General features: G+C 33.7%; 1 protein-coding gene across 4 annotated transcripts in view; it reads left to right on the top strand.

The window, feature by feature from the left end:
* Nucleotides 1-21,856, top strand: part of CDH18 (cadherin 18, type 2) — a 1,248,329-nt gene that overhangs the window by 972,865 nt on the left and 253,608 nt on the right. For all 4 annotated transcript variants that reach the window (XM_011984981.1, XM_011984983.1, XM_011984982.1 and 1 more), the window contains one exon: nt 10,229-10,348. In XM_011984981.1, coding sequence (XP_011840371.1) covers nt 10,229-10,348 — 120 coding nt within the window. The remainder of the gene's footprint in view (nt 1-10,228; nt 10,349-21,856) is intronic.

Raw genomic sequence — 21,856 nt, 5'->3', positions numbered from 1 at the left:
AAAAAAAAAAAAAAAATTTCTTTTTTTTGTGGAAACATGATATCTCTATGTTGCCCAGGCTGGTCTTGAACACCTGGGCTCAAACTCCTGAGCTCAACTTGGCCTCTCACAGTTCTGTTATAGGTATGAGCCACTGCACTAGGCCTTTCTCATAGTTTTAAAAAATACATTTTTTTTTTAAATTTTTTGAGACAAGGTCTCACTCTGTTACCCAGGCTGGAGTGCAGTGACACAATCAGGGCTCACTGCAGCCTTGCCCTCTGATGGTCAACTGAGTCTCCTACCTCAGCCTCCTGAGTAGCTAGGACCACAAGTGTGCACTACCAAGTCTGGCTAATTTTTGTATTTTTTGCAGAAACAGGGTTTTGCCATGTTGCCCAGGCTGGTCTTAAACTACTGAGTTTAAGCAATCCACCAGCCTCAGCCTCCCAGAATGCTGGGATTGCAAGTGTGAGCCATCATGCAGGCTCATGAATTAATTCTTGATGGTGACACCGTTACTTTCCACTTCATTAATTAAGTAAAATGGAAGCTAATCTCAAGAAACCATCTCTAAAACATAGCACACATAAGAGAAATAATTTATAGGATACTTTGACAACAAATATTTGAGTTCTTAAACATTCTCTCTCTCTCTCTCTCTCTCTCTCTCTCTATATATATATATATATATATATATTACATTCTCTCCTAAGAAATTCATCATTTCATTTCACATGCAATAAATAACTCTCTAGATGATGTATTTGTCAGGTTCTAATATGCTGAGTAATTCACGTTTTTGAATGCAAAGGGCATCCAGATTCTCATTTTAAAGTACAGATTGAGTATCCCTAATTCCAAAATCTGAAATCCAAAATGCTCCAAAATCCAAAACTTTCTGAATGCTCACATGATGATGAAGATGACATTGTTTAACACTGAAGAAAAGTTCCTATGTGATGAAAATATGTGATAGGGTCATTGTAGGAATAGAGTAGTGTGCATTTGTAACAGAACAAAAAATCTTGTCCATCTATAAAATCAAAGATGTAAACAATTGCTAATAAGGCAAGTGACTCTAGAGAAAAAATTTTAAATAGCCATCTCCAAAGGAACCATTTCCTGGTCCCTCAATTGCTTCTGATGTTTATTCTCTCCTTAAAAAGTACAGTAGACAGTAATCTTTTAGTTTATTGTTTAATGGCTCATATATGTATTCTGGTGATGCTGTTCTTCTACTTAGCTACTACAAATACATTACTTTTTCACTGCATTAATTGTATGCTTTTTTTTTTTAACCATTTAGTACTTCTGTGTGAAAATGATTGTTTATCAGTAGCATATAAATTCAGAGTCAGAAATAGTGGTGATGCCAAACAGCCAGAGATTGTCCACATAGGTGGCTGAGATAATGCTTTCTGGTGGGTAAATGTACACAAATATTGTTTCGTTCACAAAATTATTAACAACATAACTTACTTTCAGTCTATAGAAATAAGATGCATATGAAATTTAAATGAATTTCATATTTAAACTTGGGTCCCATCCCCAAAGTGTCTCATTATGTATATGCAAATATTTGAAACTGAAAAGAATCTGAAATCTGAAATGTTGGTCCCAAGCGTGAGAGATATTTAACTTGTACTCACTATATTAGCATCAAATATAGAATCTAACCTTTGTGTTTCATAGTGTGTAGTCATTACTCTTCAAAATGGGTAAAGGACCATTGGGGAGAAATCTGTTAATACCTTCTGTGTCAGTCAAAGTTCCAGCAGAAAAACACATCAACTGGCGGTTAGACAAATAGGAAAAATTGAGAACAAGTTACAAAAATGGAGGGACTGAAAAGTCAAATAGTACCCTATGAAACAATCCCTGCAACAGTAGGGCTCCTTTAAGGCTGAGAGGAGTAGTGTTACCTAAGCCCAGAACCTGGATCTTATAGAATGGACCATGGTAGGGCACAGCTGAAAGGGAGCTGGAACCACTGAAGTTCTGCAATCTTAGTCAGAGAAATCATCCGAAGCAGAAAGAAGGTGGGAGGGAGACAGAGACAGAAAGGCAGAGACAGAGAGATTGACTTATTATTGTTTTTCAATTTCCGTCTATTACTTCCCCTTATTCTGTTGGTAAGAAAAGCTAATCAATATCAATGACAGGTATTAAGTTTCTGCAAGCAGAGCAGAGCAGGACAGGGTAGGAAATTAATTGGAGATAATATACAAATATACTTGTAAGATATGTAAGATTAGTGGGCATATGATCAGTCCAGTCAGTTTTCACCACAGCCATTTACTCTGTACAACTATGAAGAGAATTATGAACATTCTACAAGACTGCAGAGGAGAACAACAATGTTGTTAGTACCTGGATATTACTCCCTTCTAAGTATTCTGCCACATACTCTTATTTGACAAAATGGATTTAGTGCCTCGGCCTTTCACTATAGGAAATGTGATAGAAAGCTTCTTCTGCCCAAGTAGATGCATCCACAGTGTCCTTATACACCATCAAGGACCACACAAAACAACTGCAGAAAATATTGTAAATATTAAACAAGATTCAGCAGACCTTGACTGGATTGAGTAATAGCGTATATGAGAAAGACTGCTACATATCAAAATAGATAGGGCTGGACTTGAATTCTGCCTTCTCCAATTGTCGACTAAACAATGTTTTTGAACCTCAACTTCTCTATGGGTAAAACAGTATTAAATGTCATTTTCTCAATATTAATGTTAATTTAATTATTTTATTATATTCAATGGCTTATAACAGAGGGCTACCACATCACTGGCACTGAATACATATTATTTCCCTGATTATTATTTTTTCCATTTATGGAGCAGAATATAAGTTGTACGTGTGAATGTGAAATTTCACATTAGTTAGTTCCATAAATAAGATCTTATTGAAAGTGCACAGAAATTAACAATTGCTGTGGTTTTATAGTTAGTACACAAAATAGTGAATTTTGTTTTGGTACTCAGCCCAGATGTTTCATATGTGTACTTGCAGAAATGTTTTTCTTTTCAATCCAAAGGCTTGAGTGAATACTCGAAACTTTATAAAATTACACAATGACTAGAATTCAGTGTTATTGGTCGTTGGTGAAATTACAGTTCTCCTGTATAGAATGAAATTTAAGTTGTGTCTTGATGACTATTGCTTTTTCACATTTCCTGGGAAATTCTTCTGAGAATTAAGCCCTAAGAGATTCCTTCAGAGAGGTACTCTGAGCCTTCGTAAATCTCTAGCTTATTTTTACTCAAAGATCTTATTCAACATTGAATCTCTTGAGATTTTAACAGAGCTGTGAACCCTGATGAGTCATGCATAACAATTTGTAGTCTCAGAGAGTATTTGCTTAGTATAAAAATGCCTTATTAAATATTTCAAATTGGTTTTTAGAAACTTTCCAGGAAGTCTGCTCTTTCTGTTTCTTATTGATGTGCATCTGTGCAAAATGCGTGCTATTTATAAAGCAGTAGTACCAAAAAACAAATGAAAAGAATGAGAATGACACAGGGCAGTCCCTAAAGAAAATAAGACTTAAGTTTTATTGTAGAAAAGATATCTTGAAAGCATTCTCATATACTTAAATCTTCCTCAGATTTGTGTAAAACATCAACTGAGAGAAACTAATCCTCAGCATGGGAACAGCTAACTGTGTGCCACAGGAAATATTTAACATGAAAATATGATATACCAAATAACCAATGAAACTTGAAATACAACATTTTTGTAATTATAGTTTTTAAGGGAAACAGTTTCAAAATATAAGAATGTTTCTAAAGCACTTTTGAAAGATATTTCTTTAATTGAGAAACCAATTATCTAGAGAGAGGAACTGTTGGTTTAATATCTATTCATCAAACCTATATAATAATTCCCAGAGAAAATTAGATTCCTATTTTAATATTCTGGTAGAATAATGGAATTTTAGACATTATATATTTCCATTTTGAAGTCTTGCACTGTAGAGAACTTTTTTTTTCTTTTCTACTATGCCGAAAATTTGGGCACACAGTATGAATAAAGAAATTGAATTATTCAAATAGGAGACTTTTCTCAGACAGAGATGTAAATACTGAGAATCTGTTTCACTTGAACTTTTAATGAGTGATAAAATTCATTAAAATGCCCAATACAGTACATTAACTAACTTCAAAAATGTCAACAGGCAGATCATTAGAAGTGTCTGATCAAAAATATCAGATATTCATCTTTATTTACTTTAATCTATTTGTAACAATAACTTTTTATCTCTCTTATGATGGATCTGGTTTCAAATATAATACACAATCTTTTTCTTGACTTATAACTTCATAGTTTTGCCCAGATTAAATAGCAACTAAAAATTATGAGAATAAATGTCAGTTTTTCCCACTGAAACTCTAGCACACCATCTTCATTTGCTAGAGTGTGACCCTACAAAAGTGCCACAGACTGGGTGACTGACACAACAGAAATGTATTATCTCACAGTCTGGAAGCTAGATGCCTGAGAACAAGGTGTCAGCAGTTTATTCTCTCTGAACAGAGAAAGGACCTGTTTCACAGCTCTCCCATAGTGTCTAGTAGTTCGCTGACCATCTTTGGTGTTTTTGGCTTGTAGCCACATCGCCCTAATATTTACATTCATCTTCACATGGTGTTATCCCTGTGTATATGTACCTTTCTCCACATTTTTCATTTTTATAAGGATGCCAGTCAATGTAGATTAGGGCCAACACTACTCTGGCATGATCTTCTCTTAACTAATTTCATTTAAAAAGTACTATTTCTAAAGAAGGTCACATTCTGAGGTACGGGGGATTAGGACTTCAACATATCCATTTTGGAGGATGTGATTTAACCCATAAGATATACCTTGATTAGCTTACTTATTCATTTCCTTTTTGTTTATTGATTGATTGATTGATTGTCTTAGTTTATTTGGACTCATGTAACAGAAAGCCATAGTGTAGGTGGCTTAAACAACATTTGTTTGTGACAATTCTGAAGGATGGGACGTGCAAGATCAAGGTGCAAGCAGATTCCATGATGATGGCACACTTCCTGGTTCACAGAAGGCCATCTTCTTGCTGTGTCATCATATGGCAGAAGGAATGAGGAAGCTCTTTGGGGTCTTCTTAATAAAGTCACTAATCTCTTAATAAAGAGGAATCTGCTCTCACGCGGTATTTGCAAAAACCCTGCCCCCAAATACCATCACGCTAGAAGTTAGGATTTCAACATAGGAATTTGAGGGGCACATGAACATTTAGCCTATAGCATTAATAAAAGCACACACTTTTTTCTAGTATAAAGAATTACTGAATATACCAAGTCTTACAATTTTCCATCTAGATTTCAAATAAATAAGAATTTAAGATATGAATATATTTTTCTTTCAGCTCTAAGCTTTCTTTCCAGTCCTACCTTGTAAAAGATCCTTGAAAAATGGGGCAAGAGATTTATTTTCCATCCCTGCTATTTATGTCCAACCCTGTTCTGTTCTCTGATGAGTTGGCATTTAGTTGGGTTCTGCTATTCATAAGTGTGTGTGTTCCCTTCAGTCAGCAATACTGATACAGTCAGTACCCTGATGCCTTCAGGCACCACCGAAGTACAGTAGACATAGTACAAGAGGCAATTTGTTGCTCTTTGCTTCACACACAAAGAGAATTTTGTGAGACTTCCTGTGCAGAAATGTATGTAGCTATTAATGACCATTCTTTTGGATCAGGGCAGAGAGTTACTATATATATTTTTTTGTCTGCTCTACTAACTTTCCTTTGTTACTTTAAACAATCACTTAGACAATATCACCATGCTACCCTTCTTCCTTTTTCATCTCCTTTTCTTGTTTTTCCTTATTTAACTTGTCACTGCCTTCATGTATCTCGACTCTCACTTAACAAGGCTAGACTTTTATAGACACCTCAAGCTAAAAAGAGCAACTCTCTTTCTTTCATGTGGCAATTCAACCTATTATAGCAAATGAGGAGTGATCTTGCACTGTTTGTACTTCTCAGCTTTTTGCATGAAATAGTTACCCAGGGACTGCTATTTAGATATTAAAAACTATTTAGGCTTAAATTGCTATTTCAGGGCCAGAGCTAATTTCAAAACCTGAGGAGTGTATAAGCCTAGTTTTTCAATGGCCGTTATTCTACTGTTTTCTGTAGTTTTCCCTCTCCCAAGTCCCAGTAATCCCTATGTGCCTAGAACTATTAACACTTCTCTTATCAGATCAAAGAAAGATTTTTGTTGGTGGTGGTGGTGGTGGTGGTGGTGAGATGGAGTTTCACTCTCATTGCTCAGTTCGTAGTGCAATGGCATGATCTCGGCTCACTTCAACCTCTGCCTCCCTAGTTCAAGCAATTCACCTGCCTCAGCCTCCCAAGTAGCTGGGATTACAGGCATGCACCACCATGTCCAGCTAGTTTTGTATTTTTAGTAGAGATGAGATTTCTCCATGTTGGTCAGGCTGGTCTCAAACCACCAACCTCAGGTGATCTGCCTGCCTTGGCCTCCCAAATTGTTGGGATTACAGACATGAGCCACTGTGCCTGACTTTCAAAGAAAGATTTAATTGAAATAATTGTAGACCATTTTTAACCATATTTTAAGCTTGCTGCACATTTAAAGCCTAATCTGGGTACCTAACAACAGACTTTATTTTATTTTATTTTTTTCAGTGAGGTACCAATGAAAATGTGTTTAAAATCAACTTTTAGTTGTAGATGCCTACCTAGTGGTATTCTCTGAATAAGTTGGAGGGTTAAATATTGGTTATGGCTCAAGTGTTGTGCCATCACATAAAAAGTCCCTAATATGCTATGTTAATAACTAATTATACTTTATAGTGGAAGAGATAGTCTGTATGTGACCAGCTTAGGACAGTTTGTGGTAGGAATTGATTTAATCAAGCCAGAAAAGTTAGTGGTATATTGAGAAAACTCACAGGACACACAAACCCAAACTACCTCTCTAATAATGGAGTAGCACAGAGGCAAGAACTCATCTTTGTCTTTAATACTTGTAATTTTGAGACCGTTGTAGATTCACGTGTAATGGTAACATTTTGCAAATCTTTTTTTTTTTTTCACAATGGTAAGATCATGCAAAACTATAAAGCAATATCATAACCAGGTTATTGAAATAGTAAAATCTACTGATTGTCATTAGGTTTCCCTAGATTTACTTGTATACATTTGTGTGTGTGTGTGTGTATGTCTGTGTGTACGAGTGAGCTTAGTTCTACAGAATTTTATCAGCTGTGCCTATTTGTATGTCAATTATCATAATTAAAATATTGAACAGCTCCAATATCATAAGGATCCCTTATGCTTCCCTTCTATACCAAACTTCATTGCTCTAGTCTGTCTCCCAAAATCTCCAGAAAATAATAACTTGTTATTCATTTCTAAATTTTTTTTTTTCATTTCAAAAATGCTATATAAATGGGATCATAGTATACAACCTTTTGGGATTTACTTAATTTTCATTTAGTTGATTCCCTGAAGATTCATACAAGTTGTTGCATGTATCCATAGTCTATTCATTTTTATTGTTGAGTAATGTTTCATACTATGAATGTACCAGTTCGTTTAACAAGTCTCTCATTGAAGGACGTCAGGATGGTTTCCAGTGTGGGGCTATCATGAACAATGCCACTATGAATATTTGTAAGCAGGGTTTTCTATGAACATCAGTTTTTATTTATTTGTTAAAATGCTAGGGCTGGATGCGGTGGCTCACACCTGTAATCCCAGAACTTTGGGAGGCTGAGCCGGGCGAATCACCTAAGGTCAGGAGTTCACAGCCTGGCCAACATGGTGAAACCCCATCTCTACTACAAATAGAAAAAATTAGCTGGGCATGGTGGCAGGCGCTTGTAATCCCAACTTCTCAAGAGGCTGAGACAGGAGAATCACTTGAACCCAGGAGGTGGAGGTTGTAATGAGCCAAGATTGTGCCATTGTACTACAGCCTGGGCAGCATGAACAAAACTCTGTCTCAAAAAATAATAATAATAAAATAAAAATAAAAAATAAAAAAATTCCCTATTCAATTTACTGGGTAAATGTGTGTTTAGTTTTTTAAGAAATTGCCAAACAATCACATTTCTACCCACAGAGTATGAGTGACCCAGTTTCTCAGCATTCTAAACAGCAGTTACTGTCACCATACTATTTTATTGGTCTATAATTTGAAATCTCTTTTAGACATAACACAGCTCTCATCCTCTGAGGATGGATAATTGCAAGTCATATTTCTTCTTAGAGTCTCATTGTTAAAATACTTTTTAGGGGCCAGAATCCTTAATATATTATAAATATTTATGATCTGCTAATAAGGATTGTTAGGTGAACTTGGCATATTAATTCTATTTTCTAGGATCACTTGAAGACACAGAACAAGCTTTCCCTAAACTTGTGTCTGAAGTTCAACAAAGAAGTACAAATTTTCTCTTCTTTTTTTTTTTTTTTTTTTTGTTTGACGGAGTTTCGCTCTTGTTGAACAGGCTGGAGTGCGATGGCACAATCTTGGTTCACTGCAACTTCCACTTCCCGAGTTCAAGCAATTCTCCTATCTCAGCTTCCCAACTAGCTGGGATTACAGGCATGCGCCACCAAGCCCAGCTAATTTTTCTATTTTTAATAGAGACAGGGTTTTGCCATGTTTGCCAGGCTGATCTCGAACTCCTGATCTCAGGTGATCCCCCCAGCCTCAGCCTCCCAAAGTGCTGGGATTACAGGCGTGAGCCACCACGCCCAGGCCTAGAAGTACACATTTTCTAGTTGAACAGACATTAGGTCCTGAATCATTGACATCATTACTAAAATAAAAAACTCTTAATTGTCAGTGCTTCGATATTCAAATACCAAAATGAATACAAAATTCCATACAAGATCATTTGATTGTAAAAATATTTTTACTTGATAGATAACCCAAATTAGTAGGTAGAATTTTTCTAGTGACGTGGAATAAAATATCAAGTGTGCACTATTAGATGATTCATCAGGTACATTTTATGAATAGATGTGAATTCTTAGATGAGCATTCTTACCCACTAGTTCTGCAATGAAGTTGTATATCCCTTAATATATGGTTGTCATGTTATACTTAGATTAAGTTTTCGTTTAGAAACAATTGAAATATTATATAGGTGTATCTAATTATACAAATTGGGTTTTAAAAAGTAAGCATAAAGGCATGAGCATACTACATTCAATAATTTTATTACCTCAAAATATAGTATTTGTAATGTTATAAATGAATTTATAATTCATTTTTATTATAAAAAATCCAGTGCAATGTTGGCACTGTGTACGAGACACTAAAGGAATGAGATTTGAACTTAGTAGACCAGTTGGCTGCACACAGTGGCTCATGCTTTTAATTCCAGCACTTTGGGAGGTTGAGGGGGCAGATAACCAGAGATCAGGAGCTCAAGACCAGCCTGACCAACATGGTGAAACCCCTCTACTAAAAATAAAAAAATTATCTGGGCATGGTGGAGGGCTCCTGTAGTCCTAGCTACTCAGGAATCTGAGGCAGGAGAATCCCTTGAATCTGGGAGGCAAAGGTTGCAGTAAGCCAAGATCGTGCCACTGCACTCCATACTGAATGACAGAGAAAGACTCCATCTCATGTCTCAAAAACGAACAAACAAAAAAACAAACAAAAAAAGGAGACCAGTTATGTGACTCATTAATTATGCAGGTAATAAATAAAAAGAATGTGTAACACAGAAAATGAGTTGAATGGAGTGTTGTGATGTCATTGATAATTGAATGTCAACTCACCCACCTTCCCGACTTAATCACAAATCATTCCACCTCCACTTTTCAAAACAGTCATGAAACATGTTATATACAGCTTTATCATACCTCTGATTTAACTGCACAGTTAGTACCAATTTGATTTATTAGCGCAAGCCGACCAAACCTTGGTTATGTTTTATTGCTTTTTTAATGAAAATCAAAAGAGACTATTCACAATGTTACCAGCACATAAAGAACCATGTTAAAAGGTTTGAGACCAATATTATATTTTAGACTCTCTTTGATTACAGTTGATGGCAGGGAAAGAAAGCAAGTAATATGTTTTATACATACATTTAATTAAATTTACTAGGACACAACCATTACTGATCTCCATAGACATTTCACCATACCCATTTTCTGTGTTCAAATTAATCATATGCTAAATGCCATCACACACTAAAATTTGTTTTCCTGAATGCACAGGTACCTCTGTTCTACAGGTGACAGCTACTGATGCAGATGACCCTACCTATGGAAACAGTGCTCGGGTGGTTTACAGCATTCTCCAGGGACAACCCTACTTCTCCGTCGATCCTAAAACAGGTTAGTGTGTTTACACATAACTTGCATGCAAGCGTTTGCTACAGTAAATTAAAAAGCAATGGTTTTTATTTCTAGATGCTCTTTTCCATCAGATAATGTGATTTTAACACATTTTAAACGTATCCTCACTTTTTCTAAAACAATGTAATGAAATAATTGAAAATAAATTAACCACTTTCCCTATTATGTTGATTATCCATTATTTATACCCATGCAAGAAAATGTTACATATCCTTCAATATTTCTGTAACAAATAAATAATCTCTGTTTAAAACAAATATGGCATATTACAAAAGTTGAATGAGATTTTCAAATATATTATTTGCTCTGCTTATATGTTAGTTTTAATTCTTTGCTGAAGAGAGTAAATAGTTCTTTGAAATTTTCCTGCATAGATTTTGCTTGTCACATAAATTGTCAGATATACATACATACACACATATATATAATTGTATTGCACTGGGGGATTTATATTTCTTGAGTTGGCAATTTTTTCTAATGAGTAAATTATTCACCCCTCAAATACTGTGTTATGTAAAAAAATAAAATAAAATAATGCCAAAGACATAAATATTTTTTTAGGAAAAAATATAAATCTGCTCTCCTTTTATTTTTTAATGGCCAGAACATATTATATCAATCATATCATAAGACATTATATCACATCAATTATATCCTGTCATATCAGGCCAAAATGGTAATGAAGGCTGCTTAATAATGTATTACAGGATTTGCTACAGCAGCATAATCCAAAAACCATAAAAAAGCAAATGTCCCCATTGACAATCAATGTTTTGCTAAAAATTGAGTTAAGTAAAACTCATTTTTAATTTAGACAAGTGTTCAGTAACAAATCTCAAGTTTTTCTAAAATTTTGAGGATATGCATATTTATGAGATCGATGAAGTAGAGAGAGATCTAGGATATTCCAGCAGCACCCTACATCCTTCCTGACCGCGAGAAGCACTCTGAATTAGATCAACATGTGGCATCTCCAAGTAAATGGCATAGCCACATAACTAATTCAGAAAGGAGCTATTTTTTATCATAAATATCTCTTTATACCTCTATAACTACATAACATATAACCCATTTTTCAGGGAACCCTGTTCCATAAGTCTACAGATTATAGATTTGTTTACCAATGTGTTATGTGAGACACATCCAACTAAAAAGATGTTATAGATAAGCACTTTCTCTCTAGCTAATACCACGAGATTGTTTACCAAAAGTTTTGTCATTATCATGTTTATAAGAGGATATGATTGGGTCCCTTGCCTTCTTTCTTTTCCTGGAGTGCTCCAACATGGAAATATACTGGCATGAATAGATGTCAGACATACTTGCTTAACTCTTTCTTTCTTTTTTGTACCTTAAAAAGAAAACAACGTAGAACATATATAGATATAGAAATGAAGAATATACACGTGAATATATATATATATCCTTATATGCATTATAATTATAGAATAGATTGTAATATGTAGTTAAAGTGAAAAATAGAAATAGGGATATAATAAAATAAATAACATAATGCAACTTACAATGAGTATGAGACCTGCAGTTTCTGTTACTTCCAAGGTATCACTTAATATTTAGGAAAACATGCTTATTAATCCAGTAATCTAAGTGGTGGCACAAAAATGTACATATTTATGATTACACATTATTATTGCATTAGAAGAGCTTAGAATTAGTTGAAAAAGTTTGTCATTCTTTGATGGTGATATTTCACATTTTGTTCTATTTTCCCAATAATGATATTTGCTTCAAATATAAAATAAGTATAATTCCTACCTTAAAATACTCATCTCCCTAGAGGAAAGAAACAGGGATACTATTTCAACTGCCTTGTTTAGAATTATACTAACACACATGCATGCACATGTCACACAGGCATGCATGCATAAAGACACATGCACACAAATATATGACATTAGTCCATTAACGATACTATACAAAGCCAAACATTTATTTATAAAGAATGTTAGTTACCTAATAGCATACTGCCGTGATATAAACATCCTTTATGAATTTTTTTTAAAAATTCTTTTACACGTTTTATGCATACAATTGGCTAACAAACATCAATTTTGTGTGCCCATGTGCCTGAATGTGAATGTTTGCATATGTTTTGTGAGTAAATACATGTATGTGTATGCACTTGGATGCATAAATCAGGTCACTGAGAGTGATGTTCTAATAGCGTTGGACTGCTATAGCTTGTGATTTGGGGGAAGCAAATATATCAGTAACATAATATGTAAATACAATGTGCATTCATTTATGTACACATATTACAGTTTGTGAGTACTTCATTAAACAACAAAAGTAAGTTTATCTCAAGTATAAATAGGCTGCTATTCAAATGCTGCTCTACACAATTTTCTTTGCTCTGGCATTTCTTTGTTCCTTTCTTCAGAGCTTTAGTGTATTGAATAAAGTGCATACTTCCACTTTAATATGTGTTAATATCAGTATTATACTGACTAATGCATCATGGGAACCTATGATTATCTGTCCTACTAGGTCATTAAGGGGCAAAAGTGTTTTTAAAGATCTTTTAAATATGCAAATATCTTAGAGTTAGACAGTTTTCTGTAGAAAGTGCTAAGTGGGATATAAAATAAAATGTTCATTAGTCTTCACAAACAACAAATTTGGCAATTTGTGCTTAAAAATCCAATTACAATGCTATTAAACATCCTCAGAACTAATGAATTTAGTTGAAATTGTGCAAAAAAATGACTGGAATAAACTACCAACATGCTGAAAACCAAAGAATCAGTTATGTTGGATGGCATGTTATATAAGAAGTATGGAAATAGTAGTCACTTATAATGGTGTATATTAATAGTATCACTCTAATTCCATTCCCCTAATTAGCATGACTCCATCTCAGCATGTTTCCAGTTATTTTCACTGAAGACCAATCATAATAAAACATAACTTTTGACACCTCAAAACATAGGCTTATGAGTGCTTATGAATAAAATCAGTGTTTGGATTGGCTTGTTTCCCTGAAAGATAAATTTTATTAACCATTTTGATCTTCCAGAGACGTTGGCTTCCTATTTTGTAAACCATCTCTGAATAGCTGTATCCAGAAAATGAATTGTGTGGCTGTTGAGTTACTATGTGATACAGAATTTAAATTAATAATATCTGATGTTTTTTTTAACACTGAAATCTTATTTATCAGTATGGTGAAACATCTTGTGAAAAAATTTATTGTTTTTAATGACTTTTGTTAAGATAATTATTTTATGATTTGTGATCAATGTATACCAACAAAGGATGAATGTGCATTAAAAAGTGATGGTTTAACATTAACTACCATTTAAAAGGTGCAGGGGACTACGATGATAAAATATAAAAGACGTGCTATTTCTGGCTAGATTCATTGGAAGAAAACATTTTTTTACAGTTATTAAAGAAAACATTTTACTATCTAAGGAAAGAGCTAAACCTAAGCAATGTATTTTGAGGAAGGCCAGTGAGTGAGAAGGTCATTTTAAGTGATCAGAAAATGAAATTCAAGAGAAATCTAGGATGATGGTTCTTTATTAGCACCGCTCAAATCTCAGTCCTACTTCAGTTAATATAGTGTAAACTGAGTTAAAAAGAAATCATTATTTCAAGGTTTCTGTGCCTCTTCAGAAATCACAAAATTTTTGACAGGTGATGACTACGAAAACTGAATGATCAAATTCCTACACAAAGGGCTTAGTTCCCATAACATAGGTCAGAGCCAGAGCCAGAAATCTACCACGTATCATTCCAGGGCCTTAGAAACAGAATGGAAACGTTCCATTTCATTACAGAATGGAAGACCAGTGTGTAGTTTTTAATTGGACATGAAAATCTCGTAATGCTCATTACCTGAGCATCAAATGTCCATTTGATGATTCTCTGATTGCTGTTTCATAATTAACAACTTATGAACTACTTAATATTATTTTTGTTAGTGCTTATAATTTAAGCCATGCCTGTGCCTATTTCATGCAAATATATTGAATCTTCCTGATGACCAATTCAGGAAGCCTGAAAACCTGAATTAAAACCTGATGTCAGGAAAAATAGAGGAGTATACTGTTTTACAAAATCCTAGTTAAGCCTCCCTTACAATTGTTGATAGTAGTCAGTATCAGCTCTTTTGACCATAATTAACATGAAATGTATAAATCATTGATAGTCAATAATGGAGTTCATACATTTGTGTAAATGGTTCTCATAGTGGGTTTTTTTCACATGCCCAGTAAATACTACTAAGTCATTTATTTATTTTCATATTTGTGTGTTTATGTTTTAAACTCACGTATCAGTTTTCATGTAATGTTTACATATCTTAATTAATGTAAGAATATTTACTTAGAAAATATAGCAGCTGAAAACATTTATATTGATACATTCTACATTTAATTGTCAGGTACATAAAAATAGCAAGATCAGACAGGCTATCTTTATATACAAAGAGCATACCACATATTCTTTTATCAACACTCCTAATGTATTTCATTATTTTAATTTTTTGTGTTACATGATATTAAAAAGGAGTACACATTGAACTTCAAATATTTCATCAGTCAGATTCTTTTGCGTTAATAACATCTATCTCACAGGGACAGAACATTTAGCATCAAGTAAAATTCCCTACACCTAATAATGACTACCAGTTTCAAAGACGCAGTCAGATTATTATTTATTTGACGTGGCATTATTATAAATACAATGAAGAAACTGCTTACTTGGCCTTTCTTCCAAAGATTAATATACTATTTAAAGTCACATTATAGTTTAATTAATCTGATATAAATATAGCATAAATTGTAAATATTTTTTCTGAAATAGTAAAGCTTATTGCAAAAGAAGTTGGGGATGCTTTGTGTTAAAATCCTAGAACACTATTTAGTTGCCTAATAAATTGATCAAATTACTTAAGTTTTTTGCTTCTGTTTCCATGTGTATGAACTTAGAATGGTAATGCCTAAATCCTATGGGAAAATGAGGGCACTGCTCTTAGCCCAGTCCTTGAAAAATACAGGACTCAAGTTATCTTGTCTCCTTCTTTAAGATTGACAAGAGTCGGGGAGTGATGGCTCACACCTATAATCCTAGCACTTTGGGAGACCGAGGTGGATGGATCACGTGAGGTCAGGAGTTCAAGACTAGCCTGGTCAACATGGTGAAATCTTGTCTCTACTGAAAAATACAAAAATTAGTCAGGCGTGGTAGTGCACGCCTGTAATCCCAACTACTCAGGAGGCTGAGGCACAGAGAATCACTTGAACCCGGGAGGCAGAGGTTGCAGTGAGCAAAGATTGTGCAACTGCACTCCAGCCTAGGTAGTAGAGTGAGACTCCGTCTCAAAAAAAAAAAAAAAAAAAAAATTTGACCAGAATTTCCAAAATTACTACATTTTGAATGATTATGAGAATTTGAAATAGTCTTATCTGAAGTAGAAAAAAAAAGATTATTTTGTTTGAAAGAATTTTTTAGTCAAAATAGTTACATAAAATTTATAAAGATAAGATACGTTATGAAGTTACATGCAGTTAAATTGTTTCCAAACATTTTCAAGAAATCTTTTACAAACACGATAAATAAGAGAAATATACCATTAGAAAATTGTGACTGATAATCTATAAGGAGACAAAAGTTAGGCAATAAAATAACCAACCTTTTATCTTCGGAATTGACAGTCTTGACTCAGAGTAGTGTCTCTACATGCCATGCTCTTTGTGAAACAACAGTCACTAATGCAGAGCTCTTGACCAACATTAACTGTGATTCTTCAAGATGACCTTTTCTTAACATTTTGTAGCAGAATTCAAGCAGGTATAAAAATGAACTCAGTTGAAGACATCAGTGAATTTCATAGGATGTAATTGAAAACAAGGTTTTTCTACATTATTTCTCCAGTCTGCATAAAATAATTAAATTCATCAACATTTTTTGGTTCTCTATTACCTCCCCAAATTTCTTTCATTTCATTTTTGCTCCGTGAGCAAAAATAATAAGTTTAGGAATGATTTCTCTATATGCTTTAAAAAAGCTATATAAAACATCTTTAGAAGTCCTATAGATTTTATTTTTAATTTTATATAATTTCATATGAAAATCTATTTGACGATAGTTTTCACTTTCTGAAGTCAGTATATTTATTAAAAGCTAAGAAGATAAAATATTTAAATTGTGGTTTACAATACCTGCAGAAGATAAAGAAAATTTCACAATAGAATATGCTTTGTCAATGTATCTTTTTATAGCCCATTCCTATTGATAATAATAATTACAACAATAATAATTGCTCACACAAATGATTATGCAATAAGTCCTCATTTATCATTCATAGGTTCTTGGAAACTGCAAATTTTAAGCAAGATAAAGTATAATGACACCATATATTGTTTCCGTCAGTGTTATAAGGAAATGAAGTAATGGAAACCACATAATTTAAGGACCTGCTGTACGTCCCTTCTCTTGTAATCACCATTTTAAAGAACCTATCGAGGACATTGAGAATTTATTGTAGAAACGTAAAAATAATTCTGTTATAGTTGACTAACAAGGAAAAAGAGTTAGGTAGTCATCATCAAAGCTAAGTAATTTGTTCCTCTTGGAAAAAAATAAATAGGTTCCATTTACTGAAAAAAAAAAAAAAAAATCTCACTTTGTCTACTTTAGGAAAGAATTTCAAGTAGTTCCTGAACTGCAGCAGATTGTGTAAGGATAACCCAAGAAAAAAAAATGTCAACTTTAGACAGCATCTAAGAAATAAAGAGTTATTAAACTCCAGTGGACATGAGTGGTTGTCTATTTAATATTGGTTTCTCATTTTGCCTGTCATATCGTAACTCTGATTTCCTCAGGGTAGCAACATATGCAGTTAAAAATCTAGATTTTTCCAACCTCCCTGTATCTATCGACACTGCTGTGGCCAGTCAGGCCACTGAGGTATTTTAGGAAAATTTTGAAATCTTTATAAAGTTGACAATGCTCCCTCAATTGGCTTTATCATCTTCTGGATTTAAACATGCATTTGTGATCATATGACAACAGGCACACAAAGAGAAAGTTATATGGAGATTGCTGAAGAAAAGGACCTCAATGAAGTCACTCCGATTACATTATGTTTATGTTCAGACTCATACCCTCCACTAACTGATACCTGGGACCTTTGTGAAATGCGCTTTGCAGACATATGAATCACCTTCATAGTACAGTGCACTGCCCAGGCAGGTGTTGAGCTGGCTTCCTGAGAATACTTTTCATTACTTTCAACCTGAAATCTATGAACCAGGGAGAGCACGCTGCTCTCTCTCCATGAGTAACCACTTTACGGTTACAGTAGCAATATCAAACTGCAAAAAGACATTTTTCACACTGGTTGAAATATCAAAAGTTATATTAGGTTTGCTATTTGGGGGAATCAAAACGAAACTAAATGCATTTTTCTCTGATATTCCACTGATAATGCATATTTGGTAAATAATTTTATTCCCATCACAAAGTACCAAAGTACTTTGTAGACACTATAGATATCAGATAATTCTCCTACTCTGTGGCAAGATCATAGTGTCTTTTTGACATCAACAGAATAATATTTATCAAATTTAATTCCTATGCATATAGTTCTAACAAAACACAATTCTAGATCAGTGATCTATGCTAGTCAAACTATTCGTTGTAGCGCTAGATGAAACAATTAAGATGGAATTAGGTTGACTTGCACACAAGTAAATTTTATAGTATGTAAATTAAACTTACATAAAGCTGTTAAGCAAACAGGGTAAGGAAACCAATTGAATCTGCTCCTTCAAAAATATCAATTGTTTGTCAAAAAACTGACCAGCTGCTACCAGTAGGGTAAAAAAAATCATCTAATTCACTGTAAAATTGTAGGTACACTTTTACATATCAGAAAGATAAGAATCAATGTTGGTCAATTGTAGCATGTGTTATACTATTTCTTCCTAATAAAATATAAATTTATTTAATCTTCTTTTTTTGTGTGTGACCTCCCTCTATACCTCCTGCATCTCAATAGTAACTATTGAGAAAAAAAAAAATACTGGGAATGATTGTTTAGCCAATAGCCTGGCAAATGTATTAGCTATTAATACTAGTTAATTTATTGTCAACTATTAAATCAATAGATAATAGGAAACATTGCAATTGTGTTCTTTAGTCTTTAATCCTGATTAAACATAATTTGTGTTATATAATTACCAAGCAATTTAATTTTTCTTTCATTACTTTAAATTTATTCTGAGGTCATTTTATCCTACTGCCACAGGATTAAATGTACTGCATTACCACTGATTTCCTTAGATTATTCGCTAACCCAGTATCTTAGATATCTACAATGAAATCTAGAAAGCACTAGAATATTATTAATGTTCCACAATTTTTACCACTATACATACACTCATATATATAGAAAATACACATATATACTTTTCCTATTATATATATTATATATTAAAAATTTTATGCTCATACCTACTTCTATATTTCAACCAAGCACTGCTTCTGTGTTATTTTTTCACTTAGGCTATTCCTCTTCCTGGCATGCCTTTCCCAGGCAAATTTACACTTCAGTGGTTGATCTCCTGAACTCTGGGAACTAACCTCTGATCTTTGAGTAACGTTTTTACGTTCCTCCTAAAACGGCAGTAGCCCTTTTGTTCATATGGTGTTTCTTCTCTACTCTGAGAGCTCCATAGGCTTAAATACCATAGATGCTATTGTTGCTTTCCACAACAGGCCTCCCTGAGTGCTTTACATGCAGTAGCAAGTTTTTAATTATCTGTATTTTCTTTTATTTCTATAAATTTGAGGGATACAAGTACAGTTTAGTTACATGGATCTATAGTGGTGAAGTTTGGACTTTTGGTATAATAAGCACCCAGAAAATGTACTTTGTACTCATTAAGTAATTTTCCATTCCTCGTTCCCTCCCACTCTTCAGAGTCTCCGATATCTATGTCCATGTGTACACATATTTAGCTTTCACTTATAAGAGAAAACAAGTAGGATTTGACTTTCTCTTTCTGCATTATTTTACTTAAGATAATGACCTCCAGTTCCATCTTATGTTCCTGCAAAAGATAGGATTTCCTTCTTTTTAATGGAGGAGTAATATTCCACAGTGTATATATAGCACATTTTGTTTATCCAGTCATCCATTGATGAATACTTACTGTACATTTGCTATTTTGAATAGTCCTCAATAAATATATGGGTATAGATATGCTTTTGAGGCAATGATTTCTTTTTCTTTGGGTAGCAGTAGTAGTGGGTTTGCTGGATCAAATGGTAGTTCTATTTTGGGTTTTTTGAGAATTCTCCATGCTGTTTCTCAGAGGTTGTACTAATTTACATTCCTAGTAACAGTGTATAATAATTCTTTTTCTCTGCAGTGTTTCCAACATTTGTTTTTTTTTGTTTGTTTGTTTCTTTGTTTGTTTTTCTTTATACTAACAGCCATTCTGACTTGTGTAAGCTGTTATTTCATTGTGGTTTTAACTTACCTTTCTCTGATGTTGAGCATTTTTTTCATATGCTTGATAGCCATTTGTGTCTCCTTTTGAGAAATATCTTTCATGTGCACGATGGCCCTTTGCAGTCTTTTGCATGCCTCCTTTTGAGAAATGTCTGTTAGGTCTTTTGCCCACTTTGAAAATGGTTACTTTGTTGTTGTTGTTTATGAGTTGTTTGCATTCATTGTAGATTCTGGATATTAGTCTCTTATCAGATGCATAGTTTGTATGCATTTTCTCCCATTCTGAAAGTTGTTCACTTGGTTGATTTGTTGCATTTGCTGTGCAGAAGCTTTTTAGTTTAATATAGTCTTATCGTCTATTTTTGTTTTTGTTGCATTTCCTTTTGAGGTTTTAATCATGAATTATTTGCCTAGACCAATGTCTAGATGAGTTTGTCCCAGGTTTTCTTCTAGTACTTTTATAGATTCAGATATTAACTCTTAATCCACCTTGAGTGAATTTTTATATATAATGAGAAATAGGTGTCCAGTTTCATTCTTCTGCATATGACAATGTAATTTTCTCAGAACTGTTCATTGAATAGAGTGTTCTTTCCTCAGTGTATGTTTTTGTTGGCTTTGTCAAGGATCAGTTGACCTTAGGTATGTGGCTTCATTTCTGAATTCTGTATTATATTTTATCAATCTATATGTCTAGTTTTATGTTAGTACCATGCTGTTTGGTTATGATAGCCTTGTATGAAGAACCAAACTGAAAGCATCATATTATTTGACTTCAAATTATACCTCATTATCTTTACTGAAGGCCTACATTATCTAAGTTTAACTACAAAACTAAGTTTATAAAAGTTTTGTGGAAGAAATGACTTGTGGATTATTATTTTTAAATAAATATTAGTAATATTTGTATTTTACATAACATTTGTCACATCTCTGATCTTCTGTAAACAGTTTTTATTTTATTACTTCTATCAATCATGTAATATTCTAGTTTAGGGTTTTTCCCAAATGATTGCCAAAACAGTAGTATTTCAGAGCTCTTAGAAGACTAAATATTTTTGGAAACATAATAAATAAAATAATTCTTGATTTACAAGTTTACAAAGTAAACTATTTCTGAGAAACTAAACAACATGTTTTGTATGTACATAATTAAAACATAAATCTCTTGAATGCAAGCTCATTGAGACCTTGCATTAGTCATTTTTGTATCTTCCATAATGTTTAATGTATTGTGTGACACATGGAAGACAATATTTGTTTATATAGAAATAAAATCTGACACTTTGGGACGGCAGTTATTCAAAATAATACCATTTCTAATATTAATGCTCATGGTTTTTTAATTGCCTTATTATTTTATTTCTCAAAAATATTCCCATCTTCCATATATTGAATTTAGAAAGGCTGAATGTCTGAATAAGAGAAGAATCATTAACTTATGGGTGTTTTGTTTTTGTATTTTGAGACGAAGTCTTACTCTATCACCCTGGATGGAGTGCTGTGGTGTGACCTTGACTCACTTTAACCTCCGCCTCTTGGGTTCAAGCAATTCTCCTGCCTCAACCTCCTGTGTAGCTGGGATTACAGGTGCCCACCACCAAGCCTGGCTAATTTTTGTATTTTTTAGTAGAGACAGTGTTTCACCACGTTGCCCAGGCTTGTCTTGAACTCCTGACCTCAGGTGATCCACCTGCCTTGGCCTCCAAAAGTTCTGGGATTACAGCCATGAGCCACTGACCCCAGCTGAATTTATAGTTTTAAGAAGACTTATGTTTTTTCTATTGTTGTTAAAATCTCAATTTCATTTTCTTTTTACTTTGGTCTTGTGTGCCTAACTCTCCTAATATTTTGAGATAATGCTTCTCTTCCCTTCTCTTCTCTTCTCTCCTCGCCTCTCCTTGCCCCTTCCTTCCTTCTTTACTTCCTTCCTTCCTTCCTTCCTTCCTTTCTTTCCTTCTCCCTTCCTCCCCTTCCTTCCCTTCCTTCCTTCCTTCCTT

The sequence above is a fragment of the Mandrillus leucophaeus genome, unplaced genomic scaffold (assembly GCF_000951045.1).
Source record: "Mandrillus leucophaeus isolate KB7577 unplaced genomic scaffold, Mleu.le_1.0 Scaffold278, whole genome shotgun sequence".
Lineage (NCBI taxonomy): Eukaryota > Metazoa > Chordata > Mammalia > Primates > Cercopithecidae > Mandrillus > Mandrillus leucophaeus.
This window is presented reverse-complemented; position numbering and strand designations above follow the sequence as displayed.